The following is a 14,197-nucleotide window of genomic DNA, read 5'->3' on the forward strand; positions in this document are numbered from 1 at the left end:
TAGGAGAGAGGAATTTATTGATTTATCCAAATAACTTCACAAATCAAATATAAAATACAAGTTGATTGTTTCAGATCAATATTTTGCTTAGTTTTAACATGCATAACATAAATACACTCAATATGGCAAAGCAGATTCATAATATCACCATGCTTAAAACTTCAGACTGTCACTATTGCAACTGATTTTACAATTTGGATTCCAAATACAAAACAAAACCAATTGAATTGTTTAAAGCAAAGTGATTAGTGAGGAGCTCATCATGTCACAAGATAACATTTGAAAAGTATTCTCCACTACTAACCAAAAGATTGAATTTGGCTGAAGAACCAGCATCACACTAAATAAATCACTTCTCAATTAAAGAAGGTGAGTTCAGTTAGTTTCATTAGTGATTCCACTTTGAAACAAATACTTCCTTCCCACTGCTCTCATTTCAGATTACTGGATCCTGCTTAGAGTTCTTGAAATGGCAAGCCAAGTTGCTTTCTTTCAACTATTATCATTTGTAGCTACTCATGTGGGTCAATAAGGAATATTTTGACATGTAATCAAAGTGGAGTGCTATTGGAATTTTTGTCTCTAGCAAAAATTTGGTACAATCTGGTTTGTATTGTTAGGTATTTTCATATATGGTCATATGGGTCTCTTACTACTTGGAAGATATTACAGTTCAGGGTAGGGACTAGGCACTACATTTTTTTGTATACATTGGAAAAATATGATACCGGGAAATGTTAGTGCTTTCTTACCACTCTGGGGAGGCCAGGTGGAGGGCAAAATTAATATGTACACAAAGAATAGTAGAGGGGAGAAAAGGATAGAATTTGGATTTTTGATAACCATGTTTTGAAGACTGATCATACCGTTCCTGATGCTGCCCACCTCTGACATCAAATGTCTGCAACAATGCATTTCTGTAGTGTATAATAACATAGTTTGAATATGCACTTTCTGTTATTCATAACTGAAACTATGTAAATACTAGTGCAATATTATCATCCCCCTTTTACAGAGAAGAAAATTGAAACTTAGAAAATAAGTTAGGTGGCTGGGGTTCACATAGTCAAGTAAGTAGCAGAGTAGAGATATGAACTTAGGTCTTTCTGTTTACAATATCCAGGTTTACTCTATCCCCCCCTCCCCGCCCTATTATTCACTTAACAGAATTCTTTCCCCATTCTTGTTATTAATACCATGTTCTTTCCTGCTATCCTTTTTTTTTTTTTTTTTTTTTTTTTTTTTTTTTGCTTCCCTTTTTTTCTCAGATGAAGAAGTGGTCCTTCTCCCTGTGGCTAGATTAGCCTCTCCCCTAATGATCTTGGTATTATTCTCCTTGCCTTCTTCAGGATTTTGCTTTATCAATCATTCAGGCTCTTGAATTGTCAATTTCTTCTTTTCACTTCAGCATACGAATAAATTCAAGTCATGCCTCACGCCTCCACCCTTACTCTTGGTCCTGATGATAACTCTTTAAGCTAGTCCCTCCTTTATTACATGCACCAAGAAATTTCTAGAAAATGCGGCATTTGTTTGCTATTTTCCTCTTAATTGCAGTTGCTCTCACAAGAGTCTCTGAGTAGGGAGAGGCGTTGCAACCCTCCCTACCCAAAGGAAAAGGAAATATTACATTGTGTTACAGGTTCTACTACTGGTTGGGTCATGGTTATTAGTGGGCAGGGTCAATGTGTGTTAAAATATCATCCATGACTCATGCTTTGTTTTGGGTTTCCTGCCCCCTGTCTCCCTGTAGTAAGCAACAGATCTAGACAGGGCATTGCTCTAGTGGGGCATGCTGATCATCTATTTTTTCTTACCTTTCCTTCCTCCCTCCCTCCTACTCCTCCTTAGAGCAAGTCAAAAAAACCCAAGATTTTGCAGGACCTCCTAAGCACCTATTTTTATATTCCATAACCATGCCATGGGACTATGATTTACTGTTGTACCTATTAAAATATAATACGTTTATTCTGATGCTGCTATTGTCTATTACATGTACAGAAAGGAGGAATGGTCAATAGGGCAGGGTTCTGACATTACTGGGTTTCTGAACATACGACCATCAAACGAACATTCTGATTCTCAGCAGAAATCTTTGACCCCCCCCCCCGCCCCCAGCCTTACTATGGTATGATTGATAAACAAAAACTATACATATTTAAGGCATATCATGTGATGTTTTGATATACATTGTGAAATAATGACCACAATCAAGCTAATTAGCATATAGTATATTCATCACCTTAACAGTTTTTTTTGCGTGTGAAAACACTTAAGATATACACTATTAGCAAATTTAAAGTGTACAATATATTATTAACTATTACCTATAGTCATGGTGGTGTACATTAGATCTTCACCACTGACTTTCTGTTGGTAATATTCAATGAATTCAAAAGAATTTTTATTCTCTTTGATATCTATGCAATATGTTTGATCCTCTTAGCCAGTCTCTCATTCTTGAAATGCTTTACTTGGTTTTTATGCCATGTAATTGTACTAGTTACTCATGGTAACTCAAATCTGTTGATTATATAGTCCAGGATTTCTTTGCTTGTCTTCTGGGAAAATAGTACCCCAGATTTCACAACCTCAGCCATGATTTACTTGCACTCACAGCTCAAGATGTGGGCCCTGATCGGCTCTAATTGGTCAGCAAACAATCTCTCAGTTATGGTAACTGGGTCAAGGAGCGGCACATAATTGACAGATCCAATTGGATACTGTACAATAAGTTTTTGAGGACTTCAGAGAAAGAAACCCTTTTTTTTTTTTTGCCCCTTAGATATAAGTGAATATAGAGTTTGGAGCTTGCTGGAGCCACGTGACCACCACATGGAATTTGAAAATGGCACCAAAGTATCAAGAAGCAAAGTGGAGAGATGAAGCAAAGTCTCTTGGTGACCTCCTGGAGTTTGAGTTCTACATCCAGCTACCTTGAAACCAGCCTATTACAAACTTTTTAGAGACAAGAACCAATAAAGTCTCCCTCTCTCCTATGATTTTGGCTTAAACCTGTTTGGTCTGTTTTTGTTTTGTTTTGTTTTTTTTCTCCTTTGCAATCTAAATAATGCAAAAACAAGATAATCTCTGCATTTTATTGTGTACATATAAATACATACATATAAATTCATGAATTCTAGAAAGATACATTTCAAAGTGCTAGGAGTGGTTATCTTTGGGGAAGGGGGGCTATAGTGGCAGGAGAGATGATTGGTAAGAGATTTATGTGTTTTTTCTTAGACTGCTTTACAAAAAGGATCAATTACTCATAAAATTAAAAACAAACATCCAATAAACAAAGACAACACTCTGTTACCAGCCCCACCACCCCCTCCCAACAATAACAACATCTATTGAATTACATTAGTGACCAATGTCTTTGATATTCAGGATCTGCAGCAGTGTAACTAAAGCTTCTCTCTTCTTTCCCTCTTCTATGACAGGTCCTTAGTGTTCCTGGAGGTTTGTAAAGCAAATGTACTTAAAATAGAGGCTTTGGAACTTACCTTGCAAACCAATAATGATTCTTATAATTCGTATTTACCCTGCAATGGTAACCAGTTATATCTTAAAATACATTTTCATGCTTACTCTAGTCAATGAGTAGTTGCTGCACCATTTATCTGTTTTGCAAACAATACAAACAAAGCACAATCTAATCTAGAGGCTTGTCTGAAGTTGCACAGTGAAACATTGATTGTGATGGGACTCATGCCTTTCGATTCTCTGGTGATGAGTTTTCCATTTCACACAGTCTCACTTGAGGCAGAGTCCGGGAAGCTCCATTTAGGACTCATCTCAGGTGCTAAAATAAACTTGGCTCCTTCCAATGCCAGAGAGAACTCTGCTTAACTTTCTGATGCCTTTTTTTTTTCATGTCATATTTCTTTTTAGATGTAAACTGACCTTAGGTATATAAATCCACTAATGATACAGAACAGAACAATTTTAAGTGGTTTAGTGTTCCGTGACACAAAATCTGAATCTCCAGCAAGGGATGCTCAGGAGCATTCAATACACCTGCCTGGAGTGAAAGACAGTTTGTTGCATCTCAGCAAGAGGAACTGTTAACCAGTATCAGATGAATCTCATCTGGGGAGCCTGTCTCTTCAGAAGTGGTGAACCGACTCACCACTAGGGGGCGCAGGCTTACTATAATAGAGGCGGAAAAAGCTAACGCTCTCACCTGAATCTTTCAAGTCTGAATATTAAAGAATTCCTTGCTCCGGAGCTAAAAGCTCTCTCTCTTTAACTGATCTCTGGGAATGACGATAGAGCCTTGCTTTAATGCCACACAGTAAGTTTAAGTCCTCTGAGCTCATTCATCCGTTTTGTCCTGGTCTCTGGAAAAGAAAGTGTTATATTATGCAGATAATCATGACAGATAATCCAAATGAAAGCAATTTTGACAAATTCTAATATAAGTTTTTATTGAAATAGGGATGACAAAATCCTCTTCTCTAAAAGGGAAATCGTTTAGACTTCATGAAAAATAGGTCTCAGGCTAAGGATCTTTTGCTCGAAAAGAGGAAATAAAAGATCTGGAACTGTGAGAAATCGAATCCTATCCTGCTTTACTTCGTGCCCTCAGCCTGAAGAATGAAAGCAAATTAGAGAGTCAAGGTAATCTTTCTTTCTCTTTTGAAGTGTAACTGTATAAAATGATTTACAAATGATTTAAATCAAAGTGGAAGGAGGGGACTCAACAACTGGCGATGAATTCAACAGTTAAAAAAAAATTGGTCACACATAATGCCATCTTTGCTTTGTTACAAGAAAATAAGGCACATCCTTCTTTTTTTGGTAAGCATGTTGGGGAAGGGAAGTGGATGTTGCCTATTAAATCACAGATTGGATTCTAGGGGTTTACTTTCTACCAGTGGGAACTACCTGGTTATACAAGAATGTATAAATGTAAATCTTCCTTTACACATCAGGGATGCATGGAAGGAACTTTGGGATTCACCTGGGGAGATACATTATGTCTTCAAAGAATTAAGATGCACCAGGTCTTTACAATAAGCATAAATTGAGGAAGGGCTGGCAATGAGAAGAAACTGCTTATGGAAATGGGAGGATACAGTCCTGAATGCTCCAGAACAAACTCAGTTATGTCACAATATTATAAAAGAAGGAAGGCTTGCCATGTGCCATACCAGCATATATTTTCTAGGCCCTTTCCAGCTCTGGCCAGCCCCAGGTTGTTAGAAGGCCTATCAGGATGTTTTGAGGGGTTCTCTCCCTAGCCTCCCATACCGTGCAAGCATTGCAGGCCGTTTCTGCCGTCTGGAAGCCTATTATTTGGCATTCCCACATTGGCCTGCTCCCCAGTTGCGGCCCCAAGCCAGTGTTCATTCCCTGCAGATGCCAGTCCCCTAAATTAAGGAGCCTTGGTCACAGGTCGCCCTCAACCAGGAGGGTGGGGTTCGGAGGTCCCAGCAGGCTTGAGCCTGGCCCCGCCCAGAGAGGGGGCGGAGCCTCTCCGCGGCCCTGCCCCGCTGGCCCAGGGTGCACGTGACCCGGGGCCCCGCCTCCCGCCCGCTCCGCAGCGCCAGCTCGGCAGGCGCGGGGCGTGAGTCTCGAGTGAGACCCGCCAGCCTCTAACTCCGCAGCGCCGGAGCTCGGCGGGCAGCAACTTTCTCCCCGGAGCGGCCGCGGCGGCGGCGGCTGCGGCCGTGGCAGCCGGAGCGGGAGCCCGGAGGACGAAGGCGGCGGCCGTTGCTCCTGCCCTCTCGGGCTGTCCAGCGCTCCGAGACCGCCGGCCCGCGGAGCCTCGTCCCCCCGGGAAGTCCCGGGCCCCTGCCCTATGTCCCGCAAGGCGAGCGAGAATGTGGAGTACACGCTGCGGAGCCTGAGCAGCCTCATGGGCGAGCGGCGCAGGAAGCAGCAGGAGCCGGACGCGGCGAGCGCGGCCGGGGAGCGCAGCCTCCTGGCGGCCGCCGAGTCGAGCGCCAGCCTGCAGGGCGCGGGCGCGGGCGGCGGCGGCGGCGTCGGGGACCTGGAGCGCGCGGCGCGGCGGCAGTTCCAGCAGGACGAGACCCCCGCCTTCGTGTACGTGGTGGCCGTCTTCTCGGCGCTGGGCGGCTTCCTGTTCGGCTATGACACCGGCGTGGTGTCGGGGGCCATGCTGCTGCTCAAGCGGCAGCTCAGCCTGGACGCGCTGTGGCAGGAGCTGCTCGTGTCCAGCACGGTGGGGGCGGCCGCCGTCTCGGCGCTGGCCGGCGGGGCCCTCAACGGCGTCTTCGGCCGCCGCGCCGCCATCCTGCTGGCCAGTGCCCTCTTCACGGCCGGTTCCGCGGTGCTGGCCGCGGCGAACAACAAGGAGACGCTGCTCGCCGGCCGCTTGGTCGTGGGGCTCGGCATCGGTGAGTTCGCGCTCTTGGAAGGGCGTCCTTGGCCCTGGTCGCTGCATTCCTTTTGCCCCTCCGGGGTTCCCGTCGGGGCTTGCTGGTCCCGAGAATACTCGCTTCTCTTGCTCCTTGAGAGCCCATCTGTCTGTTACTCCAGCATCAAAGGCACCCGCGAAGGTTGTGGGGCGGCGGAGGTGGGTGGTGTTCGCTGTGGGCTCCCCTGAGCCCGCGTGGAATCACTCACGGACAAGTGAATCCGCGTGATTGTTGCATATCTCAGTACTTCTAGGAATTCCACTCATCACCTTGATCCAGCCCTACCTGATGCCCCCCTAGGGCTTATGAGAGGAAGGTCTCCTTCCTGTAGCGTCTCACTGTATTTTTTTACTGCTAGCCCCTTTCTTTTTCTAGGATTCCAAGCTCTGAACCTATCAGTCTTAAAGTCCCAGTAAGATAATTTCTAAAGTTAATTAAGTGATTCTGGACTCTTTTCTTTGCCACCCCTGCTCTTTCCTTATTTAGTTATTTATCTTTAGATGTAGTATTATTTTTATCTCCTATTGTTTTTACTATTGTATTACCTCTTGCTTTCATGTTTTCCCCAAGTGAATTCCTTCTTTGTTTTTCTAACTTTTTCCTTTAAATCCATATCCACCCATTCTCCTTTTCCCTTTTGCCTCTCTTGCTTTCCTGTTGGGAACCAAATTATCTATTAAAGGTCATGTTCACTTATTAAATTCATTTAGGAGCCACTCCCCCTGTGGATAAATGCCCAGCAAGATAGATGTTTGCAATTACTTTAAAAAATGAAAGGATTAAGGTTCCCCTGGCATTGATTTTTCACCCTGGTTGCTGAGCAGGGGAGGTACAATTGGCAAGTTCTTGGCAGACGGAAGCTATTTGGAATGTGCTTGGTATTATTAGAAAGCACTTTTGAGGGAAAATAGGGGGTTGAGACATAAATCTCACTAGTAATTTTTCTAAGACACACTGCTGATGCTTTATAAATGTTTCATCCCATACTTCAGTTTGTTTCCTTTAGGGTGCTGTTGAAGTATTTTTTTCTCCCTATGACTGGGACTTGAAAGCTCTTGAAACCTAGAACTCCTAAAGATTTGTCCATTCACCACTTGTTTGACATATTCTGTATTTCACCCCCTTCCTTCCAGTCTCTAAGAGGAAGTGAGACCCATTTATATAATTCCACGTTCAGGAACTGTGAGCCTAAACCCCAGCTCACTGCACTTTACATCCAAACTATTTCGTTGCTGACCTTTCTTTTGTTTATTGTACTGTTAATTACTGAAGCAGGGCAAGACTCTCAGTAAAATATTAAGTTGGCACATGAAGGTCCCAAATGACCAGAAAGTACAGCTGAAATGGAACCTGTCTGTAGAGGAACTACCTGTGCCTTCAGGACCCTTCGATAAATAACCTGTGGTTAAAGCCAAGTGATCAGGATTCTTTCCTCAGTATTCTCAGCATTCTCTGCTTGGGACACCTGGACCGTGTTTATTGTTTCTTCTGACCTAGAGATAACATAATTGTAGGTCGCAAGATATGTTCAGTGAGACCGAATCTTGTGATTTGGAAACTGAATCATGTTTTACAGAGATCTTTGAATGAAGCATGGCAAGTATTGCGTATTTGGATATCATGTGTACTCTTTTTTATCGGCTGGGAAAATTGAGCCCCTGTTGTGTGTAAGGCCCCCTTGGAAATACTGTGTTGTAAGAGTAGCAGGGTGGGAATAAAGCCAGGTAGGACTTGCGAGGCTCCATAAGAAAGTCTTTCCCCGGAGAGAGGGCTGATGCATTCAAAAAGGGTACAGTTCCCTAACAGAGGCTGGAAAGAAGCGCTTCCTCCTGGAATTGGATTGTTGATGCATGAGTAGTGTTTGGACAGAGATGCGTGAAGGACCTTCTCAGCCAGGGAATGAATAAAGAAAGGAAAGCATAGGGCTTGCTTGGGGAACAAGGTGGATGCGACAAAGAGGATTAAACCCGAGGTAAGATCGGAAGAGTTTGTGTGCAGGAACCGTAACACCTCTTACCTCAGCCTCATTCTGTGGCACTTGGGCTGCTTGCCTGACAGTGCATCCCAGTTGAGACGTGGTCCTGATCTGGTCCTGGTGTGACCCACCTCCCTTCTCTGAAAGGCACTTCAAATAGAAGCATTGCTACAGAGTACCATAAAAGCTTTCTTATAAAATGAGGAATGTTAAGGTCATAAACACGCTTTGAAATAGGCCACGTTTCGAATTAGGATTATGCAGAGCATGTTGTACATGTAACATCCTTAAGTCACAAAAATTACTTCCCAAAGGAGAAGTCACAGAATTCTTTTTAGCTGCAAGGAAATGGGTCCCTGACATGATTTTTTTTTTAAGGGACTTTAAATCAGTTTTGCTTGTTTAGTACACTAAATCTGGGTTAATTTCATGCTACTTCTTTTTAAGTAGTTAAATTTTATGTGTGGTGAGGATTTTTTTTTTTATTTTTGTTTTTTGGTCCTTTTCATTCTTAGTAGATGATGAATAAGACAAAAAGTGGCTTTTGATACCTTTTCAGACAAGTGTGCAGTGATAATTTCTTTCACAGATTTACCTGTGGTAAATACAAAGCCCATGGGGACACAGCGTTTGTTCATTTTGTTCATGGCTGTATTCCTAGCCTATAGGAGGCACTTGTTGATTAAATGAATAGTGAGCAGAAACATTAAAAAAAATTAATTCCACGGGTGCCTGAGTGGCTCAGTCGGTTAAGCATCCGACTTAGACTCAGGTCATGATCTCAGGGTTGGTGGGTTCAAGCCCTGCGTTGGGCTCTGTGCTGACAGCTTAGAGCCTGGAGCCCGCTTCAGATTCTGTCTCCCTCTGTCTGCCCCTCTGCCACTTGTACTCTGTCTCGCATTGTCTCAAAAATAAGTAAACGTTAAAAAAAATAATAATTCCATTCTGTTAGGGTACCAGTTTAAAATGGGATTTTTCTTAAAAAAGTGTATTATCAGAATATTTGAAAGGCCATCTAAGGGTTTTAGTTGCTAACAGTTTAAAGAAATCATTTATTCACAAAATGCTAAGTAAGCTGTATTATTGATTCTGTCAGATTTAGAGTAGGCGTTAATTAAAAAAAAATCTCATCCTGGAGGTGTTCATTCTCTAATAGAAAGATCATCGACAAATGATTAGAATACAACAGAAGTTTCTCTAAGAGCGGGAAACACAGACTAGGCAATGGATTATTTTGGAGAGAAGTAAATAGAACACATAGGTTTTACAGAAACATTTAAACTGGGGTTTGAAGGGTGAGTAGGAGTTCAGGAGATATAGAGGGAGCTGGGAAAGGAACTAATGTATTTAGTGCTTTGGTTTCTATTAGGCACCCTGAATTACTTACATATGCTATCTCATTTAATCCTTCTAACTCTGAAATAGATGGGGCACAGGTTCCCCTTTTGCTGGATGTGGAAATAGTTTACAGCAGTTAAATGACAAGGTCACCGGTACAAAGTCAAGATTAAAAAAAACACTCAGTCTTTTGCTCTTTATATTACTCTGCTGGGCATTTAAAGTAACATTAACAGCAGATGTAAAGGCACAGAACAATCAAAGCAGTATTTGAAGCATAAAGTGAGTGAAGGGTCGTGATGGGGGTGCTCATTGGGGGGAGGGTTGGACTGATTAGGATTAATTGGCCATGCCTATACAGGGACAGTCATGGGAGGTTTTTAGCTGGAAATGATACAACCAGATTAAACATCCTTTGTATCTGGTCTTCCGCCAGCCCCCAACTTTTAAACTCTTACTTTCTTCCCGAAACCTTCTTGCTTCTTTGAATTTTGTAGTATTAGAAATCCTTTGCCGAGATGGTTACTGCAGGGTGAGTAAAGCATAGCAAGTGGCCAGGAATTACAGGAATGGGAAGAGTCTGTGGGGCCTTCAACAGAAACCTTTGAAAAAGATAAAGCTGTCAAGCAATAGAGTGTAGTTAATCTGTATTAAATGAGTCACGGTAGGGGCGCCTGGGTGGCGCAGTCGGTTAAGCGTCCGACTTCAGCCAGGTCACGATCTCGCAGTCTGTGAGTTCAAGCCCTGCGTCAGGCTCTGGGCTGATGGCTCGGAGCCTGGAGCCTGTTTCCGATTCTGTGTCTCCCTCTCTCTCTGCCCCTCCTCCGTTCATGCTCTGTCTCTCTCTGTCCCAAAAATAAATAAACGTTGAAAAAAAAAATTAAAAAAAAAAAAAATAAATGAATGAGTCACCGTAAAAGAAGCATCAGAAATCTGGTATTAGTGTTTGCTTTAGTTTAAGGGTTCTGTTTTCTTTACAAGTTGCAAAAAAAAATCAGCTTACTGAGTGCCCGTTTGAGTAGGGCATTATTTTAGGTTTTTGTTTTCACCAGAGTTTGCTTTGGTTTCTCAGGTTGGTTTCGCTGGTGTCTAGAGTTGGGTTTTGGGACCAGGCTGTCTAATTTAGCCCTTTCTCCACAGTGTTGGCATGTAGTCTACTGTTCCTTATAAGCAATGATTTAGTGCCTGTGTAGGAAATACAGATATTCAGATATTCATCAATTCAAAACCTTTCCTGGGAATTGACATGTTAATTTACATAGTGCTGGGTTATTGAATCGATCTTAGATCTACATCAGTTTCTCCGGTGTCGCCTCTGTCCCAGTGCTCCCTCTGCTGGAACACAGTTTGTGGCTGTATATTGCTGCTTGGAATCGGTCTCATAACTTGTTGAGTAATATTTTTAACAATATGACTTTTTTCCCCCCAAATAGCACTTTGAATTCTTATTCTTTGATGCAAAGCAAATGTGAAGTCTTGTTGGATCAAAGACTCATTCGTTACTGAGATTACTGTCAATAAAGAATTTCCTGTGAGGTAAGCAAGGTTAGTCAGAATCAACCAGATTTTTAAAATATCAGCTGATGTACTTTTATTTTTGCTTTTTTGCAATTGTTTTTTTTTTTTCTACTCCCTCACCTCCCCCTCCCACCTCCCTCCCCCCGCCCCCGGACCAGTTGCCATTTCTTTCAGTTTCATCTCTTAAAGCAGGATTTCTTTGTTGGATTTATGGTCTCTACCAGCATGAAACTGACACGTTAAAGTAAAACTGTGTTTCACTTCCTCTGTTTCCTTGTGTCACACACATTATATATGTAACCCCTGCCCCTCCCCACTTTTCTCCCCGGTGGCCTTGACATTGCAGAGTTACAGGGAGGGTTATGACCTAATTATGTTTGCCTAGTAGTGTTGCGGCCACACCCTTCTCGAGTGAGTTACAGTAAGATGACAGAAGTCTGTTCACATGAGTTGTGTGAGTTGTTTAGTGACTTCAGTATAAAACATTCTTTTTCATCCTCATTTCTTTCTATGTTTTAAGCTCAAAGCCAGAACACAGTCTAAGTTGACTGACTTCACTCTGGTGTCTTTGCTTTAACACATCTAATGGTCTAGCACCTGCTGGTAGATCTCAGATAGCAAGCAGTCTTTGCCTTCTTACTGAAAAGTCCAGGAGACTATTTTTTTCGTTTTCTGATCCAGCTTGGTCGCTTGATGCGATCCTCCCAGTCTACAGCTCTTTTCATTTCTCTTCACTTTCTTCTTCCTTCGACCTTCAGAGTAGATAGTAGGAACACTTCTGTGGAGAAAACTTTGTCAGGAGGAAAATCTCACCAGAAACCCCAAAACGTGTTTTCTACATTTAAAATGTAATCTCCCTGATAGCCAAGTTTTACAGATACTTCTAAACTTGAGTTGGGAGTACTGCATGCTGTATGTTTTGGCCTTTTATTAAATAATAGCACCACTGTTAGGAATGATGCTGTCTGGACTGTGTGTCAGAAGCCACATGGCAAGAATTTCACTTCACAGCAAGACAGCAGTGTCACGGGGGGTCACCAGCATGTGACCGGCGTTCTTCTGTCTCTGATTTCATCATCTCTCTGTCCAGCACTGGGGGAGTCTCAGAAGTCAGTCTTCATGGCAGAATGTGAATAGGCAATCAACTTAGCTCCCAGTGCCCAGGAAACAGCACCTAACCCTTGTCCAGCGCTTACTCTGTGCCAGGTACTTTTCTCAACATTTTGCATATATTCACAGAAGCCTCATAAGAATCCAGGCAGGTAATATTCTTTTTCTTTTTAAGATGCAGATGTTTAGACGGAAAGAGAGGAAGTGATTTTCTCATGGTCACAAAGCTCCTGAGGGGCGGAACCTGAGTTAGCGCCCAAGAAGTCTGGCTTTGGAGTCTGACGGTGCTCAACTGCGCTGTGACAACTGCCACTTCTCTCTGAAACTGGCATTATTATTTTCCATGATATTATGTGGATGTTACTTTTAAAATAGAAACTTTTAACATGAGTTAAAAGTACATGAGTTCAAGAGTACAGCTGTGGCACATAAGGAATGTCAGTGAGAAAAGCAGAGTTGGTTAGGACATTTCTTTCTCTCGCTAAGGGCTGTGGACAGCAATGCCTGTAGTCGGGGCTGTTGAGTTGTGCAACGCCAGGGGCTCCATATCCCGCCCCCCCCTCCCCCCGCCCCCTGAGGGGCTGTGTTCATATGGAATATGGTGAAAACTGGGCCCCAGGAGTTGAACAGCACAGAGATACTGCCTGTGGCACAGCAACTAAAATTTTAAAAATGCCTTTTCTGCTTTTCCCTTTAAGCTTCTGATCTCTTCTTGGAATGGGCTTTTCCATTACATTCTCTCTACCCCTTGTCCCACAGCCATTTTCTGAGTGATGACTTTGTTGAGTGCTAGAGAGACTCAGAGAAAAATAATCCCTGTTCTTAAAAGACCTTACTGGGGAAAGACAAACATGAGAACACAGTAATGTGTTGTTAACTCTACAATAAAAGTATCTGTAGGATGTTTACTCATTCTGCCAGGTCCAGCGTGATCATGAAAGCTTTCTTAGTAGGCCTCTACAAAATGTTGATACTTTCTCTGAGCCATGCTCATGGCATTTAACTTGTTGCAATATGTCTTTTTGACCATGACTCCTCTCCAGTGGTAGACCAGAAACTCATCGTGTTACCTAAATAAAGTGTGAATAGCATTTGTATTCTCTCACTGCACTTAGTACCATACTTTAAAAATATTAAGCGCTTAAATATACCAAAGATTGTAGGTAAAAAAATAGGTGTAGGCCACATATGTAAAGGTAAGGAATGCACGGATATAATACTCAACAGGACGTTGCTATAGTTGAACACTTAGAAACCTCAGGTGCGTACTCAGTTGCTGCACTGTTAATTCGGAAAGTGGAGAAGCATGGTGAAGCTTGAGGCCTCTGGGCCACACTGGCTGGCCTCACACCCTGGCCGGCCACATACTACCTGGGTGCTAGTGTTAATTCTTGTGCTTCAGTTTCCTCACCTGAAGAATGGGGACAATACCTGCCTTATAGGGTGGTTATGAGGATTGAATGAGTTATCTTGTAAGTTGTTTTTACAGTACCTGGCAAAGTAAAGCCTCACTGTTAGACATTCACATGTAAGCTGTGCAGCCGTTGGCATGTTACCACCATGTGCCTCAGTTTTTGCATCTCTAAAACGAGTGTTATGATAGCACTTAGAAAACAGGTTGTAGTAGAAAGTAAATGAGCTTGTGCACGTGCAGGTAAGTACCTGGCTTTCAGTAAATGGTAGCTCTTGTTATCAGGTGTAACCATCTCTGTCATCACCTTATGAACATTTTATAAGCAAGGGAAATAAAATTATGTAGTTAGATTTTAATGTTGCTCAGAGCTGGTAACAGATGAGTAAAAATTCTGTAATATAAATTGAACAGAAAGAAAGACATAATGAGTAATTTGAAAGTGAGACAGTACTG

General features: G+C 42.6%; 1 protein-coding gene across 1 annotated transcript in view; it reads left to right on the top strand.

The window, feature by feature from the left end:
- Positions 1 to 5,522: 5,522 nt before the first annotated feature.
- SLC2A13 (solute carrier family 2 member 13) overlaps positions 5,523 to 14,197 on the top strand; it is a 387,878-nt gene continuing 379,203 nt past the window's right edge. The window contains exon 1 of the mRNA XM_025930431.2: positions 5,523 to 6,368. Coding sequence (XP_025786216.1) covers positions 5,810 to 6,368 — 559 coding nt within the window. The 5' untranslated portion in view covers positions 5,523 to 5,809. The remainder of the gene's footprint in view (positions 6,369 to 14,197) is intronic.

This window comes from Puma concolor, chromosome B4, assembly GCF_028749965.1.
Source record: "Puma concolor isolate L17-30 chromosome B4, mPumCon1.1.hap2, whole genome shotgun sequence".
In the NCBI taxonomy this organism is placed as follows: domain Eukaryota; kingdom Metazoa; phylum Chordata; class Mammalia; order Carnivora; family Felidae; genus Puma; species Puma concolor.